We start from the raw sequence: 19143 nt of genomic DNA, 5'->3' as shown, positions 1-19143 counted from the left end.
AAGTGACATGCAGCATCAGCATTAACCGCACCTTCACTTATACAACACCTGAAAAAGTAATCTTTCTGTCATGTAGGTTGACTAGTCCATAAACCTGTAAGGTTCCATTACTCAATACTTTTTATATCAACATTGAATCAAATGGTTAATATGTGTAATGTGAAAGTGGACACTATTAGAGACAAACACACAGAAACTTAGTTAACTACTCTCTGCTGCTTTTTAGCTATTTTAAGCTGTTTGTTTGGGCTTTACAGCACATTTACTGTACATTTATACACCCCAGCTCTCATCAACACCGTTTCCAGTAACAACTGACAGCTTTTTTCAGGAAAAAAAAGCTCCAATAAACACTGCTAAATACCAAACACAAAGCAAAGTTAGCTATTATTATTATTGATTTTCAGGAATTAGAGACCAAAACAGAGTGAAAAGAAGATTGAATATTACTACTTACATTCGAAACACGTCCCCAAACGAATGCTAATGTTGCTCCACGTCTGCTGGATGTGTGATGCTGCCCCTTCTGTCAGTAAATGATGTCGGGGTGCACCAAATAACTGCAACAGACAACTTGAATATAAACTGGGGGAAAAAAAGTTTGGAAACTTGTTTTTGGTGGATTATTTCTCTGTTGTTAACAATGCTAATTGGCATTGTATGTTACATCGTTGGAAAGCCTGTTTATTTAACTTCACAATGATGTCCAACTTGTAAGGATTATGCATTTGTGGGATGAGCAGCACAGCTGATTATGTGGGTAGTGCCCAAGAAAAATTTGCCAAAATGCTCTGCCAATGGTAAACAGTGTATTCTCCTGTTGGTGTTGACTCTTGTTTTGAGTTGTTTGGTGGATTGGATGATTGAACTCTCTATCAGTAACAAGGAACAAACAAGACGTATTGGATATTTTACACTGTATTCATTTAATACACCGTCAGGAGCCACAGTAGCGGTAGAAGATCCATATGCAGCCACAACAGCCTGGCACCGCCTCCTCATGCTGGTGTTGTTTTGAGCTCTTGCTTTGTTTGTGTGCATGGTGGCTGCTGGGTGCTGCGCCCTACTAAAGTGATCTTTGGTGTCTGCTCCAAGCATCAGCATGCCACGTTTATCTAATCTGGATAAGGCCCGTGCAATAGGGCAAGTTGAAGCCTAGTATTCCGCAAAACAAAGTTGCAGCATTATTTGGAGTCAGCCCTAGTACCACCTCCAAACTGAAGGACAAGTTCCGTGGAACCGGTGATGTAAAAGACAGACCGCAAAGTGGGCGTCCCAAGAAGACAACACAGAGCCAGGGTTATCACAGACTACCTCCACAATGTGGGAGTAGAGAGAATGTAACGGCCTGCCAAGAGTCCAGACCTCAACCCAATTCAACACTTGTGGGATCAGCTTGGGCGTGCTGTACATGTTAGAGTGACCAACACAACCACGCTGGCTGACCTGCAACGAATCCTGGTTGAGGAATGGAACGCCATCCCACAGCAACGTGTGACCAGGTTGGTGACAAGCATGAGGAGGAGGTGCCAGGCTGTTGTGGCTGCGTATGGATCTTCCGTCCGCTACTGAGGCTCCTGACGGTGTATTACATGAATAAAGTGTAAAATAGCCAATATGTCTTGTTTGTTCCTTGTTACTGATAGAGAGTTCAATCATCCAATCCACCACACAACTCAAAACAAGAGTCAACACCAACAGGAGAATACACTGTTTACCATTGACAGAGCATTTTGGCAAATTTTTCTTGGGCGCTACCCACATAATTAGCTGTGCTGCTCATCCCACAAATGCATGATCCTTACAAGTTGGACATCATTGTGAAGGTAAATAAACAGGCTTTCCAACGATGTAAAATACAATGCCAGTTAGCATTGTAACAACAGAGAAATAATCCACCAAACACAAGTTTCCGAACTTTTTTTTCCCAGTTTAGTTAAAACAAAGGTTTTTAGCCTGCTTTCTCTTGAAAAAAGGAACCCATATTAAACAATACTACTGAAATAAACATGCTTGTACGCATCTGTGTGTTCCAATCCGCGTACTTCTGTACTTACACTTACTACTTTGAGTGCATAAGTGTGTTCACACTGGGAAGTACGGCAAAATGCAGTGCACTCAAAGTACCCGGATGTTGTACTCAAAACGGTCAGATCGTTGAGTGTGGAACGCTCAACTGTCGCCTTGGCTACGTAGCGGAAGGGGCGGAGCCACGACCACTATTCAAACAGACGTAGATAACAGAATAAAACAATACAATAAGTAAACATACCGGTGCATTTTCAGCCAACAGGAGGACACATCGTAGGCGTAGGCGACGACTTTGGAAACGTAATTTCCACTCTGCTTTCATTTTTTTTCCAGAAGATATTTTGGCGGGTAGCTAGCCGCGGGAAAAAATGTTGCGATCGTCATTTCCGGTCAGTGCGCCGCAGAGTATTCGATTTGAGACGATCCTACCTAACGCTGATAACCTCACATTCAACAGTTTTCTACTAAACAAATGACTCAAAGTACATCCCTAGCCTTTGCATATCAAGAGAAACAATCTCCTTGAACAATGTGTGCCTTTTGTAACACCAAACCCACCTTGAATATAGTTAAAACAAATGTTTTTAATGAGGGTGTCTGCTCTGGGTTAGCTACTCTTCTTCTTCTGTGAAACTCGAAAGGAAGCGTGACGGACAGCGCCCCCTGGTGGTGAGAGGGCGACATCTGCTGGCTGTTTTCAATATTACACACATTCAAGTATAGCTTCAGTAAACCATGCAAAATAATAATTAAAAAAACTGCATATACAAAGTTAAAAAAAGAAAAGAAAAAAATCCCTATCAAGCACAGTCTGTACATGAACACACATAGCTGAGAGGAGCTCTAATCAGGCGATATAAGTGAAAACACCTGTGTAAGGATGTAGCCCAAACAATTAATTTGGATAATCACTTTTTGAGACTGAATTTCTTTCTTTTTCTTTTTTTCTTTATTGTTTTTAAATATATGTATATAGTATGTCATTGCACATTTTGCTATATAGTATGTTATAGTTATTCTATGTTCATATTTTATATTTTATTATATATATTATATTGTATATTTATAGTGTATTATAACATGTTCTTTATATTGTGTTTACAATAGATATTATCTCTGGTGTTGATATGTATATTTACAGTACTGTGTATTTACTGTTCCTGTACATTGCTTGGTTAACCTGCTGCTGTAACACAAGAATTTCCCAACTTGGGATCAATAAAGTACATCTATCTATCTATCCATCTATCCATCTATCTATCTATCTATCTATCTATCTATCTATCTATCTATCTATCTGTCTATCTATCTATAACAAAACAAATGACATAATTTAAAACAAAAACATCAAGAAGAAGAAGAAGAATGTAATTAAATAGAAAAATAATAATAAATAAATTAAATAAAAAAATATGTGTTATGAATATGAATGAAGCCCAATCAATTAATTTGGTTAATCATATTTTGACACTGAATTTCCACCAGGACTCTTTTTTCACACAATACCCAGTCACCCTTTGTTCTCTGTGTCGTGACAGGCAAGTTCAACACAGAACCAACAACACTCCTGCCTCATGTCTCGTTTCATTTATTTACATATACAGTCAAATCATATACAAATACACAGCAAGGATAATATAGTCACAACTAAAACAGCACCGTGTTTGTAAGTTGGTTTGATTTGAGGCAAACGCCTGTTCTTTGGCAACTCTATATGGAGCATGTTACATTCTGTCAGTGGTTATTGTATACATGCATTATAGCCTATAGATGAGGTGGTATAGTTCTCAGGTCTGGATGTACGGTTTCGGTTGAAGTTAAGTTAAGGAAAAAAATGAAATATGACCAAACATTTTGATTACAAGCTAAATTTCCATGTTCTTTTTAATACTGTCCTTAGTAATACTTCCTTGTTGTATATCATGCAACATAGCTTTATTCAGAGTGTGAAACTTCTGGTACAGCCCATGCTTCTTCACACTAAATATCAGGGCCTTGGCCAGCTCTCTGTTCGTCCTGGGAGAGCAGCTCAGTCCTGTGTAGCACTGACAGGTGAACCTCCTGTTCAAAGCTTTCAGGTCTGTGAGCGTAGGTCTCCCAAGGACAAGGTAGCGCTTCTGAACGTGCAGGATCCTGAAACTCTCGGGGTTTAGATGGAGGTAGTGATTGGACTTGTAGTTTTTCCGGACACAGCGGCCGTTTCCTCGACACAGGAAGTTGCTGCAGAGCTGGGCGGCCACGGTGACATTGGTGATGTACGGGTTGAGGGTGGTGGAGAGGTAGGATGAGAGGGCTGCGCAAGACGTCTGGGGAGCAAAGGAAAGAGAGTGGAAGGAGGAACAGGAAGGGCAAGAAGAAAAAAGTATTTCCCTTAACGAAATGAAGTCAAGTGTGCTATTAGTATACTTCTTTTAAACTTAAGATAAGAGAGTATACTTTCAGTTTACTTTTCATGTACTTATCAGAGATATACTTAAACATAAGTATACTTGGCTCATACTGACAAGTATACAGAAAAGTCTAAGTATACTTGGCTTATAGGCCTACTTGTACTTAATCTTTTGATTGAGATATACTTAAGAAAAGTATAATGAAGTATTCTTGCCTTATAGGCCTACAGAAAGGTATACTTGGCTTGTAGTTGTGCTTACTTTTTGATAGAGTAACCTATTAAAGTGCATGTCTAACATTCATTAACTATACAAACCATTGATATGCCCACTTATCATTAAAGGGGATAGTTTGGCTATCCCTTGAAAGCTTTCTTGCCAGATAAGAAGATCAATACCACTCTCATATTTATCCGTTCAATATGAAGCTGATGCCAGGAGACAATTAGCTATTATAGCTAGTATATATAGCTGTTATATCTCATTACTTTATCCTGTGCAGAAAGTATAAAAACAAACATTGATGCTCAAATAATTACAATATTGCATAATGAAAATAACAACCTAATGCACTGAATAATACACAATAGCTGTAAGACTATTAATTAACTTGACTCTACACGGTTAGGTATCTTCACTATCATCAAGCTATAATCCTGGCCTCCCTGCCGTGGATTAACTAATACTGTTACACTACCAACCAACACAATCCATCAGCACCCGAGCCACTCAGGTATTGTCACAGACAAGCTCCTATATCATCTAACTGAACACATTGTCTCTGGTCTGACTATATGTGCCGTCAGTATACTGTCCTGTGAGGTCTGTGGGGTGATGTTACCTGGTCATCGTAGTCAGCGCTGGCCCCCCACAGCACAGCGCCAGACGCTCCCACCGCTGCACTCTCCCCAATGGTGCTGACCAAGTCTCCCTGGACACACACATGGTTACACATGTTTTATTATTGCCTTTGTATAGATACACCGAAACAATGTATGCATGGAGCAGACTTTTACACTGTTCTTCTTTCCCTAAAATACACTCCTCATACAAGGTGAGAAGAGAGGATAAGGATTACAGGTGAGGGTTACCATCTGAGCAGGGTGTTGTTACACCAAGAAACCAAACTCCTCTTAAAACTGGACCTCAGGCAGGAAACACCTCACTGCTGGGATGAAGAAGTAACCTAAGATGTATCTAATCTAGTCAAGTGTGTGGTCAACTCAGTAATGAGTTGTTTCATAAATGTAATGTGTGAATAGTGGATTCAATTACTGGTTTATTTTCGGAGAGTGGTCGTCGTTAAAGGAACAGTGTGAAGCATTTAGGGGGATCTATTGGCAGAAATGGAATATAATATTATGTTTTCTTTAGTGTATAAATCACCTGAAAATAAGAATCGTCAAATCCCACACACTGCACCTTTAATAAATGTCTCCCAATGACATCTCATGCTGCAAATCAGCATTTAAATGACTCTCATTTACCTGGCTGAGGAAGCGTCTGTTCTGGTCGACAAAAACAGGTCGCATGTAAGCAAACACGGGCGCAGTTCCACTCCGTCTGGGCAGAGCAGAGACTCTCACAGCTTCCTGTACACGGTTCCTCACCATCAGGGCGGCTCTGGGATTGTCTGCCAGAGAGACCTGACACAGGGACAGTGTCAAGTGACAAGATGCAGGAAAAAATATGTCTGAGTAATTTTAATTTTGGAAGTAATATTAGGGATCTATAAAAAGGAAAAATTGGCCTACTATCTAAGCCACTGGTTCACAACCTGGGGGGGTCTTACTCCCACTAGGGGTCGCCAAAGCTTCACGGGGGCGTCGCGAGGCTGTCTTGATTTTAAGTGGTGTAAGAAAACTTTACAGCCTATATCTCAGCATTTCATTCACTTTTGTGAAGAAAAGTTTATATTATTATTTAAGACATAAACTTGAAAAATAGAAAAGAGCTGCTAGAACAATGGCCCATGCAGCGCCACTGGACACTGAATTTGTAAAAAAAAAAAAAAAAAAAAAAAAAAAGCCTATTAAGTATGAATGATTGTTAAATTTAAAAAAAAAAGGAGTATATGTTTTAATTTTATTTGGACGTGTAATGGAAATTTTCATATAGGCCAAAGTTAACCATGTACCTTTAAGAGAATCTCAGGGCCTCACATCTAGCAGATCTTGTCACCATAAACATTAAAACAGTGATGCGACAGTTTTGTCTTCTGTGACTGTAAACAACAGAGGGCTGAAATACTTGTTATGTCTTGTGATGCTCCGTTGTCTGTTCTGTGCTGACTTAAGGATAATGATTCACTTTACTATTTTTTCATGACTTTGCACTTATCTGTGTGTTTTGTATTAGCATGTATAAAGGCCTGACTATTTTTGTGTTCGGGGCTCACTTGCCACAGCCCACTCAGATGGCTGTGATCATGAGTCCATCTGCAGATGCTTTTCTTATTAAATTTACTTGAAAGACAAGTTGGCTTGTGTCTTGTTTTAACAGAAACTGCCACCACAAACGTATAGTGTATTTGGGCAGACTAATGGACTTATGGCATATGAAATGCATTTCTTTCCATCAGCTAAATTGTATTGATTGTATTGACATCATAAAGTTTGATTTATTTGATTTATTGATTTACAGAAATGACCACTAACAGTTAAATTGTCCATTTGGGAATTATCCTATAATTATCATTACTGTCAATGTGTATTTTTTTAATTATATTCAATTTAATTGAACTTTGTTTTTTGTTCTTTATCCTTTTTGTATCGGCAATGGGTGAGGGTTGGGTGGGAGGGGGCTTTTAGGGAAAAATATCAAAATATGGAGGAAAAACCATACAACTCATTTGTGCTCTATTTGTATGTTTCTATACACCTGTTGTTACTCCCGATAAATGATTACTTTAAAAATTAATTATACACAATGCAGAGAATTGTAATTAAAGTCCCTAAAAACAACAGGAAAACTCATCTCTGATGCAATATTCAAATAATCTGCTCAAAATTCATCCAAATCGCTCGTTTTACACAAACTTTCTGCAGTTATTGCGTTCACTATTTGGGTTAATTGTACAGTTTATCAGTTGTTCTGTACTGTTATTGTTATGCATTGAATATAATATGAAATATCCCCTAAAATAGGTCATTTAGTCAGGGGTCGTCGGTTTACTCAATGATAGAAAAGGGGTCCCTTAAGGAAAATGGTTGGGAAGCACTGGTGTAACCAACCTGCAGGTAGGCGGATGGGTAGAGAGCGGTGCTGGACTCCCACAGCCAGAGCAGCTCATCGTTCTGACTCCTCACCTCCTTGGAGCAACGGCCGGTGTAGTCTGGCTGCTCCCAGCCATAATTATAGCAGTTAGGAAACAGGTAGAAGCCCCAGAGATAGTTGGGTCTCATTGCTCTGCCCATCGCCAACATCCCTGACATAAAACTCTTAGCTGCTACCTGAAATGGAAGGAAAGAAGAGAATAATCAGTATTTAATAGCTGTTCACGCTATGTCATGTGTTTTATTAATCTTCTGACCTGGAACTGTTGTTTGGCTCTCTCTGTGGCCTGCTGCACTGTGAGGGAGCGGTTTGACTGCACTGTGTGTGCCACAGATAAAGACTGGTAGATTGTCTTAGTGCCCCAGTTTCTGTCCCATAGGGGGCGCCATTCCTCCCAGTCTATCACGGCCAAGCCTCGGCTGGTCCTGCAGGGAAGACGGAAGGATGAAGAAATTAAAGGTTAAAGGTCCCGTATTATAAAAAAGTGAGATTTTCATGTTTTTTTTATTATAAAGCAGGCTTGAGTCCTATATAAATACTGTGAAAGTATCGAAACGCTCAAACCACAGGGAAATTCACACAGCCCGTATTGAGAAACTCTGCATTTGAAACAAGCTGTCAGGATTTCTGTCCATTTGTGATGTCACAAATATACAATATTTAGACCCTTTATACAGATTTAAACGTAAACATTCTAAATGTGTCCAAGTTTATTCCTGGTTGCAGTGTATGTGAATGTCATCAGTTGATAGGAAGTACACATGGATCCAAGCTGTTGCCTAGCAACACAATTCTGTTGCAATTTCGTCACAATTCCGTCGAAATGCACTAAAACGGAGCATTTCAGACAGAGAGTAAATACAGGCATATTCAGGCCAACAGTATGAGGAAAATAAAGTTTTTTTGAACATTAAAGCATGTAAACATGTTCTAGTAGAAACACAAAATACAGGTAAGAACCTGAAAATTTGCATAATATGGGCCCTTTAAAGGTCAGTAACAAATGTGTCAAACATTAAAGGGTAGGTACAGTACGCTCACTTGGATGGGATGTAGTAGTTAATATCTTCTCTGGCCTTGATCATGCTGGCTTTCAGGTTACCTCTCTGAGGGATGCCACCATTGAGGAGTTTCCTTCTAGCGAGGTCTACATGTGGGTAAAGACCCAGACGGTCTGTGTAGAACAGAGACAGGAACTGACCTGGGACCTGCAGCAGAAACATGACGAGGTGAATCAACTTGTAAGATGACATTTTCAAAAAGAACAGCTTTATAACCTCCAGTGAAAGAGGCTTCTTTCTTACATGGATATTATTTCATTATATTCATGCATTTTGCTGTGTTGGCATCATCTAGAAACAAGACACAGAATTTTGTTTGCGTGCATGTAAAAACATGTAGCAATTTCCTAGAAATGTTCCTCCATAATAGCTCTGTGCAGCAGCATGTGTTTTGCAACCATGGATTTGAATGTAACTAAAATAACTCGTCTCACATTCAAATATGTGTCCCCTGCTTACCTTAGCAGGTGTGGCCACTCCCTTAAAGGGCGAGGTGTCCAGTGAGATGTTGCACCTGTTACACACCAGATTAGGGATGTTCCAACTAACAATGAAGGGCTGGTGCTCAAACAGCGGAGCTGCGGTGTGAGGGAGAGGGGGAGGCGGAAGCGGAAGCGGTCTAGGCGGACGAGAGGCTGCCGCTTCAGGAGGAGACGGCGAGGTTTTGGGGAGAGGGATGGATGAAGTTTTGGTAAGAGGAGGGGGTGATGTTTTAGAGGTTAAAGGCAGGAACCATGTAAAGGAGGATGTTGATGATGATGATGATGCTGAAACGGGAGGGGGAAGCTTGGTTGAAGCAGTTTGAGGCAGAGGGGGACATGGCAAACCTTTTGGAAGTGAAGTTGAGTTGGAAGGAGGGAACAGTTTAGCAAGTTTTTCAGAAGACACACGAGTCATTTTGGACAAATGACATGGTACGTTTTTGTACAGAGGTGGTCCTATAGATTTGAGGGATGATGTCAGATGTTTGCTGGGGTGAGGTAGCAAGTAAAGTGAGGGTGAGGATATGACGAGGTCTCTGGGGGATGTTTGGTCCAAGAGCGTAGATGTAGCTGACGTTGATTTTGAGGGAGTTGTAGAAGTAGAAGCCTCTGATGAAGGCGTCGGGCTGGTGGTGGAGGTGGAGGTGGAGGACTTTAGGATTGCAGGAGTGGTGTTACCAACAGAGGGGGTAAAGGCTTTTGATGTTGTCGGGACAGATAATGAGAGAACAGGCCAGACAGAGACGGTGAGAGCGTGGAGGATAGAGATGGACAGAGGGGGAAAGATTGACAGGGTGAGCGAGAGTAGCAGCAGCATGCTCTTCTGTGTGACTGAAACCATCCTTTCCTCTGGCTGAAGAAAAGCAGAATAAAAACAGAACCAATCAAACTCAGTATAACAGTCTAAAATGCTAGTAATGTGTGCATATTGGTAGCCAATGTTGCTGTAATGACACAAGCAAGTCAATGTTCACTTTTTGAAGCCAATGCCCCAGAATTTGTTGTTTCTACTTGTCCGATCATTCACATTTAAATTAAATGCACATCCTAATGCCAAAGTATCTGAATTCCTTTTCTCTTCATTCTGCTCAGCTCAAAATTCGGACCTGAAATCTGATAGAAATCAAAGTTTTCTCCCCAGATTTCTTAGTCAAATCTGCCAAGTCTAGCATGATTTCCCTCTCCTTGTCTTCCAAAACACAAACAACAGAGCTTGATATCCTGGAGGTAAAACTGATCTCTATATCTAGCGAAGCATTTCTAAATCAAGACTATAAGCCACCTTGACAATCATACATCACAAAATACCAACTCAAAAGCAACTTAAAAAAATAAAAAGACACAATACCTGGACATGCCTTCAGTGGACCCGTCTCACCATAACATGTGTTGACTGGAGCGTCCTCTCAGAAATGACAGAGTCTGATATACAGTAGGTAGGGGAGGAGAGGCCCGGTACAAGGATGCTCTTCGTTGTTTGTCTCAGAAAATATCTTGTTTTGATCGCACAGTGCCAAATTTGCCTTGGAGCCAAGGAGGAAGGCACACCTGGGTGTGAGGTCACGGGGATGTGCACTGTCCTTACAGTGAAGCGCACTGAGTGGGGCATTAGTACGCAGATTAGATTGTTATTGCACTGGTGTTGATGCTAGTGCTTGTCACCTGTGATGGGATGAATAAGTAATTACAACAATGGAGACTGTGAAAGCAAATGGGATTAAACTGACACTCATCCCTCAATATTTCAAACGTGCACACACTGTTAAGAATTTCCCAGTAAAATAACAGTAAAGAACTGGCAGCAGGGTTTGCCTTTATGTTAGTGTAAAATTAACATTATTATACTGTCGCTGAAATTTACAGCTTTGTACTGTTAATGAAAAATACAGTTTGAACTGTTTTTATTTTTATTAATTTCACAGTATTTTACAGTTAATTTACTGTTTAAAGATACATTATATAGCTGTTTTTCACCTTTCTTTTACATTATCTTACTGATTTGTTTTAATGCACTATTTAGGTTGTATTTTTTACATACATTTTAATAAACATTATTTTTTGCCTAGATGAATAGACTTAGCAGGTTACAGACATAGGAATAGTCACACTAAATACAGTTAAAGGCACTTGTTAGGAAAAAGGCTATAATAGACTTGTTGACACTTTTCCCAAAAATGTCTGTCTATAGCTGGCTACAAGCACAGAATGCAAACCAGAACAACATGTGAGTGAAGAACAATGAAGCTAATTCACTGATTTTCAATCATGTACAATGTACAAGCCTCACATGAGCAGATCAGGTCCCAGAATTATAAAAGTGCTGCATGAAACTGTTACTGATGATACTTTAGACAGTTGATCAGCAGTAAAGTGTTGTTTTTTAAGAATGCATTATAGTTCAGTTAAAAAACGGCCTATGAGCGTAATTTAACAGGTTTCTTTTTGTATTAACAGTAAAGCACTGTTTTTAGCAATAACAGGTTAATACTGTTGAAATCCTGCTGTAAATGAACAGCAATTGTTTACAGTGCAGTAATGCCATCCTCTTTGGACTCATGACAGGTTGTACAATAATAGCTTTAACGTGATTTTGTGAAGACCACATGGTGGCTCATCAGATCCAGGAACAGCTGTTTCGATGTAATATTTATCAAGTATTTCTGGCTGCTTTTTCTCGTCCATCAAGGATTCAAGCAGGTGTAAATTGTTCTACATAGCAGTGAAATAACAACACCGTTGGGTGGCAGGTTAGCCTGGTTGGGAAAACAATTGCATAATAGGCTACATGCCAGCACATTCTCCTCCTAGGAGACAGGAAAGTTCAACACCTAGGTGGCGAGATGGGAGTAGTATTCTGATGGTATTAATAACAGCACTTCTCTTCTCTATGAGAATGTTATAAAATAAAAAAGGTCTGACACACACAGAGATGTTTACAGTCCAAAATAACTCAAATACAACTAATAATAGCTTGTTTTACCTCCATGTTACAAGTAAATGTACATTGTAAACACTGGACTGTTTACCCTGTATGTGTTTATGTGTCTGGTCAGGGTCATAGCCTACCAAATGGTGGTGGTTATTTCACAAGTTAGAGGCACAGTGTGAACAACAGTAGCTGTTTTTAGGAGGGTGGTGTGTCTGTGTGTGTGTTCTGTTAAGATAAACTTCAGTTAACGGTCCCATATTATGCTAATTTTCAGGTTCATACTTGTATTTTGGGTTTCTACTAGAACATATTTACATTCTGTAATGTTTAAAAGAAGCTTTATTTTCCTCATCCTGTCTGCCTGAATATGCCTGTACTTACCCTCTGTCTGAAACGCTCCGCTTTAGCACATTTCAAATGAATCTTCAAAAAAAAAAAAAAAATCAACAGCTTGGGTCCATGTTCACTTCCTGTAAGCTGATGTCATTCACATACACTGAAACTGGAAATAAACTGGGACACATTTTGGATTTTTACATTTAAAACTGTGATAGTCTATATATTGTATATTTGTGACATCACAAATTTCCAGAAATACTGACAGCTTGTTTCAAAGGCACAGTTTCTGAATACGGGTTGTGTGTATTTCTCTATGGATTGAGCGTTTCGATACTTTCACAGTATTTATATAGGACTTAAGCCTGCTTTATAATACAACAAAACTGAAAATCTCACTTTTTTATAATATGGGACGGGACCTTTAAGTAAGACATCTGCTGCTGCATCAACACCATTACATAGCAGAGCTTAATCTCATATTTCATTCTGTGTGTTCCTCTTTATGATCTTGCAGGACGGGTTTTCCCCGTTCCTGTTAGTCAGCCATAGCACTTAAACCCATTTTATAATACAAAAGACATGAAAATCTCACTTTTTACATTGCAACAGGAAATACAAAGGGGCCAATTTAGAATGTTCATGTTGTCAAGTTTGAAAAGGTCTATAGAGAAGATGAAATGTGTTCAGTGTTAGTGATTTATAGTGTAACATAGAAATCAATTCCTCTCCAGATAGGATATGTATGATGATGATCACATTTAATTTTTCATACAAATCGCTCAAATATGAAAAACATTTCCTTTCTTCCATATTTTATAACAGCACTAAAACAACATACACCACTCCACTAAAGGCCAGATTAAATTAGATTAGATTAGATTAGATCAGATTAGATCAGATTAGGTTAGTTCCAATGCAGTATCTGTTACTGCCCACTAAGCCTGGAAGGTTTAGTACCAGAGATTTTAATCTATTTTTCTTAACCATGGATTAAGCACGTTGGGACAAAACAAAAATGTTTTATGTGTTGACGCAACATAAAATACGTATTCTTACCTCTTCTATCTTTTCTGTCATTCTTGATACAGTAGATAGTTAGCCTACCTTGCAGTCAGCTGATGGATCAAATCTCAAAATGATCAGGTCTTTTTTTACACACTGGGAAAACAGACACATGAGATGTCCTTATATTCCTATAGGCTTGCAGCTGGTCATTGTCAAGAGTTTACCACAGCACACTGCAGTTTTAAAGGAAGCCCTGACTATGTGCACGTCTACTGATTTGCATATAGCTGCATGAGCTGCATTGTTTTCCTCCCAAACCATGACACTGCAACACCGCCACCTCCATTGTTAGGATGGAAAACACACTTTGATAATTGCCCCAACAGATTGGGCAGTCACTCCTCACCACATCATCATCTCTCATCATTCTCCTAGTTGCATGACGGTGTGTGTGCAATGGCACAGGGAGGGTATTGTGTTGCCAAATTTGCAACCTTGTCACAGGGATGAAACAACTTTAAATGACACAAATAGCTCACAATAGGGTGTTGACCTTTCTGTCAAAAACGTAATTTTTAAATATAAGTGAGTCAAATGCACGGCAATCCCCTTTAGGTTAAAGGAAACCATTTTTGTATGTATACCGTGGGATTGTTACATCTATAAGAATGCATTATATTATATAAAGTGATAATTTTTTCGTCCCAAAGTGCACTCAGGTCTTAGCCTAAGAAACACAATATCCATTAGAGTAATTATTTCCAAAATTATACAACTTATACAACAACACATTAAACCTGAACCGACTATGAGACTTTAGTTGAGAACACACCTGCGCACATACTGTAGTTTCCCACTCAAGAGTCATATCCCATTTTGGATCATATTATGATGACGTTCATATGGAACATAAGTAACCCAGGGTGTACCCTGGACAAGTTGCCAGTCACGCTAAGCTACCAGTAATAATAATAATGTTAACAGTACTTATTAATAATAAAATAACAAAAGTTGAACAGAAATTTTATGTTAATGCATTTGTTTTTAATTGAATTATTCTTCCTGTGCTTTTAATTGTCTTAATTGGTGTCCACCATATTGCACATTACAAATATTATTTTATTTATTTATTAACAAACAGGATGTATTAGCAAACAGTTTTGGGAGGGTTTGCTTTACTGGTTTTCTGTGTTGCTTTGACTTAAACCACATTCCTAATGCCATTAATGTTACAGTAACAGAGAGTTACTTATTTGTGACAGTGAGCGAAACAATGAAACTAAATTGAGTCTTATCCCTTATTAAAACAAAGTGTGACACACCATGACTTGCCCATCCTTTGTACAGTTTATTATCTTCTTTTAACACTGAGTATTGTTGCTGTTTTCCTCATTGATAAACATTATCCACAGCCATTAAGGCAGCTTACTGAAAAGGGCTGAAGTCACTCTTTTTATAACTTGAACCTCTGATCGGCTTCTGGTTCAAGTCGTGAAAAAATCCTCGGGTCATGATGCTGACTGGATGGAGGAATACTTGAGCAGGTTTTGACCTTTTTAAACCAGTTCACTTCCAACCTTGATCATTTTTCTCTCCAGTGAAGTCCACATATACTAATGTCATCCAAAAAAGTTTTAAAGTCTCTGAATAAAAGTGCAATAAAGGAAGTCCATATAGGCTTTGAAGATACATATTGGGCGAATGTAATTTGAAATAGTAACCATGAGGGCTGAGTGCACTGTCCAGCAGCATCAGTGATATAATATCTAGCATAATGCTACCATCTTGTGGTCAGGATGTACAGATGGTGCAAGTCTAACTCTGGCAATCATTCCCAACCTTTTCTGACTTTTCTTTTGTGAATCAGTATGTATGTGTGTATGCATGCAAACCTGATTCCGAATCACAAAGCAAAACGCCACCCTAGGCACACCACAATACTTTGCCTGTTTGAACGTATCTCTGTTAAGGTGACCCCGTCGTGATATTTCCACAAAAAATCCACATCGTAGAAAACGATGAAGAGATGTGAAAAGGCCAAGTTTATGAAATATTCATGCAGAGGCCTGCAGGGGATGTCTTCCTCTAGAATTCAAAATATAATATTCATGTTGTCCTCTTTTCTCCTTCTCTCGTAACCTCTGTTTCTTTTGTTGCGGAAAGTGGGTCAAATGAATGTTTCACAAGGGTAAAGCCCCAGAAGGTGTGTCTGCATAAACCCCCCAGAACACATACAGCATGAACAGCTAGATAATGCAGAGTATTCCACACATTCACATTAAGGCTGTCAAAGTTAACGTGATAATAACGTGTGAAACTAGAAAAACCTGAGGAATCCATCGGTACCAACCATGTTATACTAGCTTGTTGTGAATGTGGATAAATAACGCTCCAAAGTAACGCTAAATTTTGGCGAGGAAAAACTGTCATGGCCATTTTCAAAGGGGTCTCTTGACCTCTGACATCAAGATATGTGAACCACGTGGCCACAAGTCATAGTCAAGACACTGACAGCTGTTGTTGCCTGTTGGGCTTCAGTTTACCATGTTATGATCCGAGCATATTTTTATGCTAAATGCAGTACCTGTGAGGGTTTCTGGACAATATTTGTCATTGTTTTGTGTTGTTAATTGATTTCCAATAATAAATATATACATACATTTGCATAAAGCAAGCATATGTATCCACAAGTTTTAAATATTTGACAGATCTCCCTTTAAGGTACATTTTGAACAGATGAAAAATATGTGTGATTAATCGCGATTAATCATAGACAATCATGCAATTATTCACGATTGAATATTTTAATCGATTTTACAGCCCTAATTCACATACATTACAAACACATACAGGCACACGTAAACATACTGTTTAGTCACATGCACTAAAAAGACTTCCTCGTGCTCACACCTCACACATTCTTGTTGACATTGCTCAGAAATGTCAGTTCGGTGTCTTAAACAAGGAACAATTCAGCTATCTTGTCATTGTGTGAGTAAGTGCATACCAAGCAGTACTAGCTGTCAGTATCATTGGATTTCTGTGAATGGAGTATCTGTATCCTTCTCAATACGTCAGTGGACGAACAACGTACTTCCTTGCTGATGTAATTGCATATTTGCTATGACGGTGTTTGGGAAATATGGGTTTTACGCACTCCACTGAAACACACGCTTCACCTTCCCACACTCTTATTTCCCACTCTCTGTGACATTTTCTTTCTCCCACCCTTCCTTTTTCTCATTCACTGCTCCAAAATGCAAATTGTTTTCACGTTTCTGCATGAACAACTGTTCTTTTAACTACTCACTCAGGATGAGTCATCTCTAACACTTCTAAAGCTCGCTAAGCCAAGGTTAGGTGGAGTTTCTCGAGGTGTTTCTCTGGCCTGTCTGTCGGGTTTTTCAAGTCCGACGAGACTTCTGTTAAAGAGCAGGGAATTAGGTTGAGCGAGGTGAAAGTAAGTGTGAAGAGCATGTATAGGACAGGTTGAGTTTACATTTTTCAGAGAGATTTCAAAGCATAGAGAGGGGATTAGATTTAACCAAGAAGAGAGTAGGAAGATATTAATTTATCTACATGTCCACACTTAAATATCAGCCTGCCCTTTACTTACTTTTTCACTCTTAAATGTAAAGCCAAAGCTTTTGATATAAGCATACTAAGAATAACATAATGCAAATATACAGGGAATTACAACTAAAATGCATATTTTGTTTTTTAACGGCAATATATTATAGTCTGGCTTCCACATTCATCCTGAGTGTACAGAAATTAAGGAATAACCATAAGCTGAATTTGGTTAATGTGCAGTGTTATTCACAACAGGTGTTATTAGTGACATTTGAGGCTGTCATCTCTTTTTTCTACCCTCATACTGACCTGGCAAGAGGGGAGAAATGGCCTCAGTTTCTGACACATTCTTGCACGCATGCATCACACACACAAGAAACTCACGTGATCGTACACATATGTTCATGTTTACACGCAAACAAACAGAGTCAAAGTAAAGAATATATTGTTACAGCATGTACTTGAAGAGATGCAAACACACAGGAACCTCTGCCATTAGGTGAAACACTAAAGACATGAGATGAGTTTATATGTAGGACTGTGCAATAATTTATCTAAAAAAAAAAAAGTATAAAATGTTTATAAAAAGCTGCACAAATATGGGCTATAGCAGAATCACTTCTGGAGTGTATTTATCACAAGGGAAAGTCTTTTCTTTGTATCACCTGTCAAAGACATCAGCCATCCTGCAAACAACACCCATTTATAAGCCTGACTGAGCATGTTGCACGAGTATTACAACCACCCTTCGGCACATTAGTAGCCTAAAATATGTATGAGCCATCATATATATGCTGCCCTTGTTCAAGGCTATACTCAAAGTAGCCTCTGTATGTGTCTCTATGTGCTATTTATTGTGAAGATTAAAATGTGAAAAGGCTACTTTACATTGTGCCATACATCAGAAATAATCAGGGTGTTTACTTTTGTGGTCTCAGGTCTCAACTGACAATGATTGTGGAGAAACACACTGAAATGTACACTTTGAGGAACATGTCAGACTTGGCAGTGTTACCCCCTGAGGCTGTATAGTAACTGGAGCAGTCTTAATTGTGCTTCACTTTATTTATAGGCTATTTATAGTTTATTGCGATGAAAGTGTGTATCGTCCCAGAAGCATTTCAGTTCAGGGGTTGCAAATCATTTTATGTCCCAGGGAGTGTTTATCATCTAGGAAATCATAACATTACACCTCTGTAGCTGAACCATGAACTCTTTTGACTTCAAGATTTAAATAGCACATTATTACCATTCATGGTTCTTTTGTGAACACATATTCATTTAAAGTGTAGGCTTAGCTTTGCATTAATTTCCAGCTGAATAATTCCTGCACCATTGTAAGCCATTATCTTCCACAACTTGCACCTTATTTCTTATCTCCTCCCATTCTGCACTCTGCACAACATTCCTGCCATATAAAAGCCAGGGGCGGACAGGACCAAACCATCTCCATGGGGGGAGTGTGCTGAGAATTACAATTTTATTAAGCATAATTATCCAACTTGAATACTTACCAGAATATTATTTTGAAAACACTTGACGAGTAAACGTCTCAACATTTTTTGTGCCGAAATTGTCTCTCGGTGATTATGTGGGACACAGGTGGGGAAACGTGTGGACCCCATTTCCCGGATAGTGGACTCGTCCTACCACTGCCATGTTGGATGGAGCTGGCTCTCTGTAGTGATGGGAATTCCGGCTCTTTTTAGTGAGCCAGATCATTTGGCTCAGCTCACCAAGAAGAGCCGGCTCTTTCGGCTCCAAAACGCTCTTCATTTTACCACTTCTGCCTTTTTATAATTCAGCCAAATTTAGCGCTGTTTTGACCTATGATTAGTATGTGTGCCCATATATCACTTAAATTATTCAATATAATTATACTAAACCTTATAATTTCCAGAATACCGTAATTTTACATGCTGCTTCGTTTCCGACTGTCACTTATCTTGTCTGCTATTCACGCACCGCACTCCTCTCTCTCTTTCTCTCCTCCTCTTCCTCCTGCTCTGTACCTGTAGACCGCCAGCTGATGATCCTTGTCTGTCATCACCTGATTG

At 39.1% G+C, this 19143-nt stretch overlaps 1 protein-coding gene and 1 long non-coding RNA gene across 2 annotated transcripts; both read right to left on the bottom strand.

Moving 5' to 3' along the window:
* Positions 1-410: 410 nt before the first annotated feature.
* LOC141762145 (uncharacterized) lies at positions 411-2784 on the bottom strand. The gene is made up of 3 exons (XR_012592735.1): positions 2647-2784; positions 2058-2460; positions 411-560 (listed from the first exon to the last, which is right to left on the bottom strand). It is a non-coding gene; the product is annotated as an uncharacterized LOC141762145 (long non-coding RNA).
* Positions 2785-3616: 832 nt separating this feature from the next.
* On the bottom strand, positions 3617-10216 carry LOC141761692 (hyaluronidase PH-20-like). Its single transcript, XM_074625246.1, has 6 exons — positions 8739-10216; positions 7954-8122; positions 7655-7873; positions 5909-6067; positions 5263-5352; positions 3617-4337 (listed from the first exon to the last, which is right to left on the bottom strand). Exons 1-6 carry the CDS (start codon positions 8948-8950, stop codon positions 3897-3899), a joined length of 1290 nt encoding a protein of 429 aa, XP_074481347.1. The 5' UTR covers positions 8951-10216; the 3' UTR covers positions 3617-3896.
* Positions 10217-19143: the final 8927 nt, after the last annotated feature.

Source organism: Sebastes fasciatus, chromosome 23 (genome assembly GCF_043250625.1).
Source record: "Sebastes fasciatus isolate fSebFas1 chromosome 23, fSebFas1.pri, whole genome shotgun sequence".
Lineage (NCBI taxonomy): Eukaryota > Metazoa > Chordata > Actinopteri > Perciformes > Sebastidae > Sebastes > Sebastes fasciatus.
This window is presented reverse-complemented; position numbering and strand designations above follow the sequence as displayed.

What these genes read in the sequence shown, in the direction of transcription:
- LOC141761692 (XM_074625246.1), bottom strand. Translation starts at nt 8,950, where the DNA reads ATGTCATCTTACAAGTTGATTCACCTCGTCATGTTTCTGCTGCAGGTC. An exon ending in GAGCCAAACAACAGTTCCAG is followed by an intron (nt 7,874 to 7,953) that starts GTCAGAAGATTA and finishes CTTCCATTTCAG; the next exon opens with GTAGCAGCTAAGAGTTTTAT. An exon ending in ACAGACGCTTCCTCAGCCAG is followed by an intron (nt 5,353 to 5,908) that starts GTAAATGAGAGT and finishes GTGTGTGTCCAG; the next exon opens with GGAGACTTGGTCAGCACCAT.